Here is a 12,635-nt window from a genome sequence, read left to right as displayed (position 1 = left end):
ATGGGGACTCGTGTCACGGTGGGGACCTAAATTGTGGTCCCCACAGGTACAAAAGCTTATAAATCATACAGAATTAAGTTTTTTGAAAATCTAAAAATGCAGAAAGTTTCCTGTGAGGGGTAGGGTTGGTGTAGGGCAATAGTATATACGGTCTGTACAGTAGAAAAAAACATTACGCCTATGGAGAGTCCCCGCAAGGATAGCTGACCAGACAAGTGTGTGTGTGTGTGTGTGTGTGCGAGAGAGAGAGAGAGTGTGTGTGTGTGTGCGAGAGAGAGAGAGAGTGTGTGTGTGTGTGCGAGAGAGAGAGAGAGTGTGTGTGTGTGTGTGTGTGTGAGAGAGTGTGTGTGTGTACCTCTACGCTTCCAGCGGGTGTGTTGGGCACAGAGGTGTGTGTCGCTGTGGGGCTGCTCAGAGGACTGTGGGAATGAAACACAGTGGTGCCCACTGTATACACAGCGCCATCAGGAACACGCACTGCAAACAAACACAGACATCTCCAGCTGCTTATCAGGCGTCCAAATGCAACTGAAAAGAGTGTCCTGTGTGCATTCAGACTCGAGACACGTCTGTCCCATCAGCACTCGTTATCACATGAATCAGTTTTCTCAATATGTAAAGCTGAGCACACAAACACACACCTGCAGCGTTACTGAATGAATCGGCTTCAGCAGTTTGACTGCTGTTTGAGCTGCTGTGCGTGTTTTGATCTTTCTATGCATCACCATTCTGAGGTGTTCAATGCATCATACTTTGAATAATGAAAAGAAAAAAGCTGAATTTCCCATCAGGGAGAGAATAATATGTGAATTGAGCTCAACTGGGTGCAAAGGGAATAACTGTGTGCCGTGACATAATATATCTGCCGTTTCAATTTGAAAGTGCAATACATTTTTAGCGACCGTTATTTGGGAATTTATCATTTGAATTTAATTTTATCTGCTGAATTTGCTACACTAAAATGGTACAGACCTTCAAAGCAGCAATGGTCACTGTAAGGTCATTTCCAATGGCAATTCAAAGAAAATATTATTTATATCATTCTGTGTCAATTTGAACTTTGCTCGTGTGCTTTGAGTGGCATGATTGAAGCAGGTCAACTCCCCTGACCAATCAGATTGCAGCATGAATAACTGGTTATATAGCTTAGATTAACTTGTTTGGTGATAATCAGACGCATCCCAATGCACACACTTCTGCTGCACACTAAAGAGTGCCTGCGTCATATTTAGCAGAAAAGATGCATTTACTATTTTTAGTGTTAAAACAAAATTGACTTGAGCTGCATAATGACAATCAAGCATAGTGTTAGTTCTGGCAGGTCACGTTAGTCAAGCTCGCATCAGCTGACCTTCAGCTGATCCCCATCTACCTATGGGAATATGACACCTATCTAAGCATTCATATATAAGGTCCCTCAGTATTATCAGCAGTTTTCGCATTGCTCAATAGCTAATTACCCTCCTCCATCCCCAACTCCTCCTCTGTCAGTCGGGATTCAGCCTTCTGATTCTCCTTGAATCAGACTAATTCTAAAATGTGTACATAACATTATTGAACTTTAACAATATCTGCAATACATTTATGTTAGTTCTGTTCTGTTTACCCTGGGGGATTATTGCAGCTCTCCCTGCTCTCATCCATGCTAGGCTGCATAGATGCGCAGGGAGTTCTTGCCCAGAACAGAACCATACCGCCAATCCAAACTGTATGCTAATTGTCAATCATCTTTGACGATAGTGGTCCTGACAGAACTATTGCTTCTGTAGAGCTGCTTCACAGCTGAAGTCTGTTTCAGAACTAATGAACTTTGCAACACACTGCTACTGAACTAAAGTGAATCAACACTGAATTAAACTGAGCTAAATTATGAAACTATTGTTTTCTGTAGAGCTGCTTTAAAGCTGAATTAGTTTTATAATGTATGGAGTTTGCAGCATTTACAACTGAATTAATTTTATAATTTATACATTTTGCAATATTTACACTGTATTACAATTTATTTTCCGGTGTATTACTGTGAAGCTGTTTTGAAGTAATCTGTAATGTATGCTATATAAAGTAACCCTTGCCTTAAAAGTGCTTTTAATAATAAAGCATAATTTATATTTTTAAATAAATTAATACATTATTTTGCTTTTAATAATGTCAGATTACATTTATATTACCTTTAGTCCATAACATGTAGTCCATAACAATTTTCCTCTTGAGGACAATAAAGTATACTACTACTACTACTACTACTTTATTATTATTAAAAAAAGGTGGACTTTTGTCAACATTTTTGTGCTATATATATATATATATATATATATATATATATATATATATATATATATATATATACATATAATTATTATTTCAAATAGTAGGACTTTTGTTGTCATTTAATTACAAAAAATTTGGGATGCACCAATTTAAATGATGCATACTACAGTATATTATACGCAAACTGGGATGCAGCTGTAGACTTTGAGATCTAGTATGTGTGTGCGCAATGCATGAGCTTGCATTTGTTATTATTAATTTCAAAATGGTAGAACTTGTCCCCATTTTTGTACAAAAAATATGATTAATAACTAGTGCAAATGCCATTCTTCCATTTTGCAAGAAGTTGTGGGCAATAAAATTGCATGCACATGCAAGCATTTTTTTATATTTTGGATGCACCAATCCAAATGGTGCATACTAGTATTTATAGTATGCAGACTGGAGCTATAGATTCCAGAGGTGTGTTGTTTACCTTGGCGTGTGAACTGGCAGACAAAAGCTCGTTTGGCGGTGCAGGAATGTGAGCTGGGCTGCCCGCTGCCATCCAGTGACACACACATTTTTCCAGGCTGCAGCGTGGCCCGGTCCCTTGTGCCCTCCTCCCCCGTCAGGACCTCCGAACCGTCCACCCAGCGCAGGACACGGGGAGAGTACTGATCGCTCAAACCCAACCACACGCCGCGCTCCCTGCAATGCACACAAACACCGACAGCATCATCACAAACGAGACCCCAGAGCTGTTCCTGGGCCTAAAAGAAATAGCTCCTTTAAAAAAGAGAATAAAAAACATTTATATAATAACCCTAATAAAGCAGCAGCCAAGGGGAATGTGTGCCTTAATGAACCCGACGGGACTCTGATCATTTTGAAGTTTCATTTGCCTTCAATCCACCATAAAAATGGTGAATGAAACCAGAACCAAATAGGTTTTGCCCCCATTTTTCATGAGCTGAACTCAAAGATCTAAGATCTTTTCTATGTACACAAAAGGCCATACCATAACCCCACCGCCACCATGGGCCAGTCGATCCACAACGTTGACATCAGCAAACCGCTCACCCACACGACGCCATACACGCTGTCTGCCATCTGCCCTGTACAGTGAAAACCGGGATTCATCCGTAAAGAGAACACCTCTCCAAAGTGCCAGACGCCATCGAATGTGAGCATTTGCCCACTCAAGGCGGTTACGACGACGAACTGCAGTCCGGTCGAGACCCCGATGAGGACGACGAGCATGCAGATGAGCTTCCCTGAGACGGTTTCTGACAGTTTGTGCAGATATTCTTTGGTTATGCAAACCGATTGTTGCAGCAGCTGTCCTGGTGGCTGGTCTCAGACGATCTTGGAGGTGAAGATGCTGAATGTGGAGGTCCTGGGCTGGTGTGGTTACACCAAGGCTGCATTTATTTGATTATAAATACACGTACGGTTGGATGTACTGCCAAATTCTCTGAAACGCCTTTGGAGACGGCTTATGGTAGAGAAATTAACCTTCAATTCACGGGAAACAGCTCTGGTGGACATTCCTGCAGTCAGCATGCCAATTGCACGCTCCCTAAAATCTATGACATCTGTGGCATTGTGCTGTGTGATAAAACTGCACATTTTAGAGTGGCCTTTTATTGTGGCCAGCCTAAGGCACACCTGTGCAATAATCATGCTGTCTAATCAGCATCTTGATATGCCACACTTGTGAGGTGGATGGATTATCTCGGCAAAGGAGAAGTGCTCACTAACACAGATTTAGACAGATTTGTGAATAATATTTGAGAGAAATAGGCCTTTTGTGTACATAGAAAAAGTCTTAGATCTTTTGAGTTCAGCTCATGAAAAATGGGGGCAAAAACAAAAGTGCGTTTATAATTTTGTTCAGTGTATATATATATTTTTTTCTTTTTGTTTTTAGAATAAAATGACAGGCCTTACCTTAGGGGATTTAAAACAAATTAGAGTTTATCCTAACTCTAAGAAATTATTTATGATGATTTTTAAGAACATTCTTCTGAAGAATTTGAATTATTTTTCTGTTTTGAATTGTAATGCAAGTATTTTTGTGAAAACAACATTTTTTCCCCGCCCAGACCGCCAGTAGTAATGCCACAGCCTTTGACAGGCCTATTACACCAAACACACACACACACTCATGGTTGTAATGGGCTGAAGCCAACATCTCACATCTGTAAAACTACAAACGAAAGAGAAGAAAAGAGAAGGGGAAAGAAAGGGACAAAAAACATGACTCTTTGCGCCAGAAAAGAAACAATAAAAAGTGGTCTATTCACTTGTGCATTCTTACATAAGACGTGTGTGTGTGTGTGTGTGTGTGTGTGTGTGTGTTTGGGGTATGTGGTCCATCTGCAGCAGGTTAAAGAGATAGAAAACACACTTCCTCCAACACTCGTTCTGTCTTGCTCTCTTTCTCTCTTGCTTTGGTCAGTGGAAGCTCTGCCCTCAAATTAATGATGGGTGTGGAACAGAAGACAAGAAACACTCACACACACACACACACACACACACACAGAACTGGCGTCTCCTCCCTCCTGGAGTGTAACGTATTTCCACAGCTGTTTCAGCAGATGTGCTACTTATTTTTTAGTTTTCACATTTTCTAACAAGTCGTGAAAACACTGAATGAATCTATGGTAATGATGTAGTGAGCAAAACCAATGAAAACTCTCTGATATTTGAGTTTCTTCTTTGTCTAGATTCCAGCAACATGAAGTGCGTCCTGTAAAGCTTTTAAAAACTAGTGTGGACGGAACATGCTTTTCCTTTTAGATTCCTCATTTAAAAAAATTAATAAATTAAAAACAAAATAAACGAATGAACTAAAAAAAAAAAATTTAATACATAAATAAATGAATAAATAAATAACTGATCCAACCTATCAAATCTTTTTTAAACTTTTATATAAATGTATAAATAATGATCATTCTAAATCATCTTTTTAAAAACATTAAAAATACATGAAAACATATTAATAAATACATAAATAATTTTAACATTTAAAATATATAAATAAATAAAGATTCTACCAAATCATAAAAAAACATAAAATTTAACTATAATATATAATTAAATATGTAAGTATCTAGGCATGTTTTTTGTGTTTTCTATGTCCTTTGTTCTATCCTTATGCTACTGTGCCATTGCAATCGTCAAGGAATTGTTTGTAAGAATTAATTTAAAATGCATAAAAATCAAGTTTAAATTAATAAATAAAATGCTACAAACTATTTTCAGTATTTAAAGACTTAGAATAATAAGAATAATTAAAGAAGAAACATCAAAATGTTTTTGAATATCATGAGAACTAAACTCAGTCAAAACAAATTAAGTATTGAAACTTTGAGTGGACGTGTGTGTACATCAAGATGAAATATTTAGAAACATATTTGCAAATATCAGAATTATAATTGTAAGACTAGACTAGAGTATGATAGAAAAGGAAGCAGCACTGCCAGGGTTAATTCAACTATAGAGACGTTTGACTATCAGCATAATATCAGGTCCACATCCGAGCTAATGCTGCCTTCAGGCCTCATCAGGATGATGGCTTTTACAAGATTAGTGCACATGAATACCTCCACAATGGCATTATTACCAGTGGGAAATTATTCCCTGAGATGGAAAAGTCAATCAAAGAATCTGGAGGAAACAAATCGCTCATAATTAAGCTGTAATTGTGAATATCAACTGTGCAATTTAGGTTTTACACGTTTTGTGCACTGCTGGTGAATAATAACGATAATGATCGCCAGAAAGGACTTCCCATTTAGTCCAATCATGTCCAAATGTGCTATTTTTCGTTTACAAGCCAGTCAATTTGAAATCATTTACTAAGATGGCTTGAAGGAAAGCAGTAGCTCATTCAACATAGCGGTGCTCAAAAAATACAATAATTTCATAATTGATTAATTTTTGCAACTTTAGCATGGCTTACCGCAGTGAAACATTTCGTTTTGTATAAATAAATGTGACTTTGGACTTAAAGGGATAGTTCACCCAAAAATTTTAATTTGATGTTTATCTGCTTACCCACAGGGCATCCGAGATGTAGATTAGTTTGTTTCTTCGTCAGATTTAGAGAAATTAAGCATTGCATCACTTGTTCACCAATGGATCCTCTGCAGTGAATGTGTGCCGTCAGAATGAGAGTCCAAACAGCTGTTTGTTTTATTGTTATTTGTTTTTATCAGCTGTTTAGACTCTCATTCTGACGGCACCCATTCACTGCAGAGCATCCATTGCTGAACAAGTGATGCAATGCTACATTTCTCCAAATCTGACGAAGAAACAAACTAATCTATATCTTGGATGGCCTGAGGGTGAGTACATTTTCAGCAAATTTTCATTTTTGGATGAACTGAAACTAGAAAAATTGGGGCAACAAAATTAAACTTAATTTAAAGGGAAAACGCGATCTTATGTTGTTTTGCTTTTCATGTTAAACTATTTTTTGCTCTATGTCTGTAATGGTTTCACACGTTCAATATTCTAATAAGACACTTTTTCACAATATAAGACATGTTTTTGGTCTCCTTGTGAACTTCATCAAGTCTGGTCTTTGAATTTTCTGGCCTTTCTGTCTGTTCCTGTGAGGAACTCACACATTTTCAGTCCTTTCACTGCAGGTCGTGAACTGGGCAGCACTGAGAGTGACTTTAAAAGGTATTTCCCATGGTGCCCTGCTGCTGTTTCACAGTGAAATTCTACAGGACTCGATGAGAGTGAAGAAAACGAAAGCGGGGTTCAAAAAGCAGCACAGGTATCAGTAGAAAATGTTGCATTGGCAGTGGGATTTAAAATGTTTAAATTTGGAATTAGTCTACAGATGTTTCTAACAACAGTTGAAAAAGCATTTCAAGCTGTTCTACAGTTTCAGACTCACTGTGTGATTCGAGGGGCCAGAAGGTCCCGGACGGTTTGGGAATGCACCACGGCGAGCTCCCCCCCACGGGCTGAACAATTCCGACGTGCATCTGACCAGCTGACTTCCTCCGACACCAACAGGAAACAGCGGGATGAGTCAGCGTGATGGATCGCATCTGGCAAACACAGCGGCTCCGCTAAAGGGCCAGAAAGTTCAACTCAATAAATATTATTTATAATATATTTATAATATCTTTAGTGTCATATGATCCTTCAGAAAACATTTTCATATGCTGATTTTAACAGGCTGATTGGAAAAATCCCAAATTTTAATAATGCATAATTAATATTAACTTTAAAAAACAAACAAACAAGAGCAAATATTATACACTAAAAAATGCTGGGTTAAATACAACCCAGTGCTGGGTAAAATATGGACAAACCCAGCAATTGGATTGTTTTGATCCAGCTGTTGGGTTACTGCCCAGAAGGTTGGGTTAAACATTTAGCCCAACTGTTGGTTGAAAACAACCCAATCGCTGGGTTTGTCCATATTTTACCCAGCACTGGGTTGTATTTAACCCAGCATTGTTGAGAGTGTATGCTAAATATGCTGAAAAAATGATAAAAACATGACCATAAAAAGCATATCAACATATCACTGAGATTTCAGTGCAACAACAAAAAAAAGCCAATAATTCACTGTACAAATCACTGTTTATTTATTATAAACTTTTATGGATAAGTAATTTTATAAGTCATTAACCTATATTAAATGTCATCTGGGTAATTTTTAAATCTTATGTTTCGTTCATGGTTTTTGATGATCTCATTCAACCTTTTCATGTTGACGTCTAATTTCATGAGCTTCTACCAAGTGACAGATGATTGTAATCGGATGTTAACGACAATATGTTTTAAAAGCTGATAAGCCTGTTTATTGTCTATGGTAAATTGGATTAGGCATTGTTTTTCCCACTGTAAGTAAATCAGTAATGATTTCCTCTGCTTCTGTAACCCGTGTTCTTCTCGTCCCTCCTCTTGGGATCAGCGCAGTGCACTTTTATCTGTTCTCTCAAAGCAAACAATGACGGACAGATCTCTGCAGGGCTGATAAACAAACGAGAGAATCTTCACATGCCATCGCTCGACAGGGACAGCCATGCTTTGTGTAAGAGATGGGACATTTATGGCTTGATAGATCATGAAAAGCAGGATATTTTGAGAGACAGTCCCATGGTCATTTCAGAGCGTGTTACATCTGAGCTGTCCTGACATAATCGCGCCTGTGAGAATGTGTCATCAAGATTGTGCCAGTTTGTATGTGATTGTAAGTACGGTAGTGAGCTGCCTATCTAGGCATTTCAAGGCACATTCCTGACAAAAAGTCAGTTTTAAATCATTATGCTACAGCTGAGAGACAACATGGCATTTATCCTTTGTGATAACAATCCTAAAATGCACTGGGATGAATATAGTGAAAAAAAAACTATCCAAAATTGCAGAGAAATGTCTATTATGAATTGTATTTCATTCAGTACTAATAAACTGTTAAAAGTAGATTCATCTCATTAAAATCTGATGACAACAGTATCATAAATAGTTTCTTTAGCTCAAATCACAATAAATATATTTTTAGATATTTTATTTGATTACTTTTGAATACACAACCAATTTCTAATGCTTTAATATGATATAATATAATATGATATATGATATGATATATATGATATGATATGATATAATATTTGGGATCAGTAAGATTTTTAGATTATTCTGAAACAAGTGTATTCTGCTGCATTTATTTGATCAAAAATACAGTAAAAACAATAATATTGTGAAATATTATTACAATTTAAAATAACTGTTTATATATATATATACAGTATATATATATATATATATATATATATATATATATAAATAAAGTTTTAAAATGTAATTTATTTCTGTGATGCAAAGCTGAATTTTCAGCATCATTACTCCAGTCTTCAGTGTCACATGATCTTCAGAAATCATTCTGATATGTTTACATTATAGCATATATTTTGTCTTGTACCTCTTGCTATCTCTCTTCCATCCTTCATGATCCTCCAGTCCACTGTTATGCCCACTCCGCCCCAGTTGACCAGAGAAACCGCCTCCTCCAGGCTCTGATCGGCCACTATGAATTCGGGGCAGTGGAGCTCGAGTCGAGGGGGCAGTTCCACGCTCATGTTCCCCTGCGCCATGATCTCCTGGTGACCCGCTGAGAGACTCACTTGAGCCTGGTACCGTCCCGGGACACCGTACTTATGCCTCACCGTGGTGTTGGGTGTAGAGGTGTTGACCCGGGGTGAAAGGTCACCGAAGTCCCATGAGAAAGAGGCAGGGAAGACGGACGAGGCGACAGACAGGACAGCCTCAGAATGAACAGACACACGGCGAGAAGGAAGAGAGGCGGAGAAATTCACCTGTGGGCGGAGAGCGAATTCAAACTCTAGCATTCAAAAGTTTGGGTTCTCAAATTCTAAAACTGACAATGGTAAAGTATATACTTTTTAGTACGCAGCATGCCACTCTACCTCACAGCGCAATGCATTATGGGTAATATTACACCCAAAAAGTATGCATGGCTATATACTTTTTAAAAATCCCCCAGGAATTGTACACAATCCAGGTATTTTTTGTGAAATATTTATAGTGTACCATGATTTGAAATGCATTCATTCTAATCATGAAAACTATATAAAGCAAACACTATGTGAATTTGGTTACAGCCCATAGGTGAGCTCATCTAAGTCTGAGTGACTGATCACATGAGTCTAATCAACTCTAGAGGAAGTTAACAACCTGAACCTCTTCACACAGACCTGAAACACGTCCTGCGCCACAGTCCAGCGGCACTCCTTCATGACCAGCGGGTCCGAGCACGCGGCCGAACACTGGGACTCGCTGATGTGATTGGGCTCGGAGTTGGTGCTGCACAGACACTCTCTCTGCTGACCCAGACCGCCGTAGAGCTGGTTCTCATGGAAGCATTTGGAGTTGCATTCCTGACGCGAGAACGAACCGGGAGTGGATGAGGAGAAGATGACCAGCTCCACGCCTGCCGCATGCTCCTCGTCCTGTAGACAGCCTGCGTACGTCAGCCCTGAGAGATGACAGCGAGACAGCAACGGCCAATTCAAAGCTCGGAATCAAATGAAAACCTATGTCCCATTTTCTAGAAATGTTACATTTGGTGTGGGCTAACCATCAAATGAAGGTAAGCAGGTAAAGGTAATGATTAGTGCTGAGTACTGACACAAATTTCACAATTTAAATCAATTTCGATTTACTAGCTTGCGATTCGATTCAATTTATGATATCGATTCATTTGGATATGGTAATGGTTAAAATGAACAACTGATTCATATAGAAACATTTGCACTTAAAGCTGCAGTCCATAAGTTTTGCCTCTTTGTCGCCATCTCTGTTTGAAAACCTGGAATTGCAGCTGTGTGCGGAATTATCTAGCTTGCGTGGGTTGTGTGTCGGCTCGGCTCCAGTGCGGATGAATCTAATGTTCTGAAGAGTATGTGTGGCAGTCAGTCACCGCACCGATGTGGATATTCACTGTACATCGCAATCACAGATTCTAGCCTACGTCTTGGAATATGACCCAAATAAGAATTTTCACTGTATATTGCCATCTGAACAAGTGAGTAACACGTCTGCCACGGTTGTTCCTGCCACCTGAGGAAAAAAGCATTACCATAAATCTCACTACCAATGGGGATTAAATCTAAAGATCGGTTAGCTCATATCACATCAAACCGTTCAAATTATTATTATTGTTATACTTTATTCTCAAATGATTCATGTTAACAACATCAGCATTGGTGACTATGAGTAGTGTGTATTAGGGTGTAGATTTAAAATTCTGCACAATCTAATCTCTAATTGTCATACTCTTCGCATTTCATATTAAGAAATTCTTTTAAAAAGCAAATTATGCTCCCTTTGAGCTGGTTTTCTTTAAAATACAAATCTTTGTAATCCCAGGCTATCTGTAATCAGAAGCACATTTATAACTGGAATATAATTTGTTTCATAAACACATAATCCTTTCTGGATTACAATCCGCCATCAAAATTATACATTTAATTATTCTGGCTGCTGTGAAAAAAGGCTATAAACGATTCACCACCTGCAGGATCCTAGTAGCCGGGGCAACTTCTTTATGTTTACAGACGTGACGTAATGACGCAGTGCCATGCTCGAATTTCCCGCGAAAACCTACCTGTACCACTCAAATTAGAAAACATTATAATAAGCTGACCGTTGTGAATCGGGCTAAAGTAAGGCGATAGTTTTGAACACTGGCTGGTTATGTACTTGCTCAAATATTGATTTTGGATCATTTTTAACCAAAAAAAGTTACGGACTGCAGCATTAAGGAAGTTTTTCTTAAATTAAATTATTATGTTTCTACACTAATTATATTTAGTTTGTTTGTTTAATGTAAACATTTAAACGGTCATAAAAACATATATTAAATATTAAAGAACAGTTCAAGGAAAAATATAATCAATATGTGATCTAGTGCATATATTTAACAAAACACTCCTTTGTAGTTCTTTTTCTAGCTAACTATTGAGTTTATGGCACCTGAATGGCTTTTCTGAGGTAAACGAAACGTTACGTGGCATTGTTTACAAGCTGTTTTATTGACGCGGTTGAAACACCGATTGAGTGATTACATGAGACATGATAGTATGTTGTACTGTTTCTTTTAACATTACTTCTGATGTTCATTCATGTTTATTTCGTGCTGTAACTAGTATCAAAGAAGAGATGATCGGTTCACATTTGCTCAGCGCTGCCGCTTTAACTGTACAGGTAGATACAGCGATCTGTCAAGCCACAGAAAACGGTACTTATTGGTTGAATTTTGTAGTAAAATGCACAGAATTTGAAAGCTGAGAGATTGTTTCATATCAAAAGTAGAAAATAACAAATCATGTGCACATCAATACTGCATAATTTTTCTCACGCTGAACAACAATTAATTACTGTATTTGCATGATTGTAAGGTTTGGGTTTAGGGTTGGGGTAGGTGTAGACGTTATTAAAACACAATCTAATAGGTAGAAAATTTAATTGATTGTGATTTTCCGGCCATAGCTGTATCCCTTCTAGACATCTATCTTATTTTTAATGTAAGTGTGGGCACGGCCATTTGTAACTCAAGGCTTCCGGTTCCATCTGCTTCCAGTTTTCTTTAGATATCTATTCATCAAAATGAGAATCGATTCAAATTTGAGAAATCGGTATTTGCAACACATTAATTGCTTTCGGCTGCATTTGGAATATAATAGCAGAGTAACACATTCTGCAGCGGCGCAACAACTAAAGTCTGTCTACACTGGACGCGACAAAGCGACCGTTGAAAATCATTTGAAATTTGTGTCAATACGTCATAAATAGAACGCAGCAGCAGTTTTCTGTCGGGGATTTGTCGTGTC

At 38.1% G+C, this 12,635-nt stretch overlaps 1 protein-coding gene across 1 annotated transcript in view; it reads right to left on the bottom strand.

Moving 5' to 3' along the window:
* The window catches only part of LOC107594277 (polycystin-1), an 87,914-nt gene that overhangs the window by 49,224 nt on the left and 26,055 nt on the right, over positions 1-12,635 (bottom strand). Inside the window, exons 6-10 of the mRNA XM_016284266.1 lie at positions 9,999-10,279; positions 9,206-9,599; positions 7,166-7,343; positions 2,744-2,958; positions 356-477 (exon numbers count right to left, since the gene is read on the bottom strand). Coding sequence (XP_016139752.1) covers positions 356-477; positions 2,744-2,958; positions 7,166-7,343; positions 9,206-9,599; positions 9,999-10,279 — 1,190 coding nt within the window. The remainder of the gene's footprint in view (positions 1-355; positions 478-2,743; positions 2,959-7,165; positions 7,344-9,205; positions 9,600-9,998; positions 10,280-12,635) is intronic.

The sequence above is a fragment of the Sinocyclocheilus grahami genome, unplaced genomic scaffold, assembly GCF_001515645.1.
Source record: "Sinocyclocheilus grahami isolate Dianchi unplaced genomic scaffold, SAMN03320097.WGS_v1.1 scaffold181.1, whole genome shotgun sequence".
Classification (NCBI taxonomy): domain Eukaryota; kingdom Metazoa; phylum Chordata; class Actinopteri; order Cypriniformes; family Cyprinidae; genus Sinocyclocheilus; species Sinocyclocheilus grahami.
This window is presented reverse-complemented; position numbering and strand designations above follow the sequence as displayed.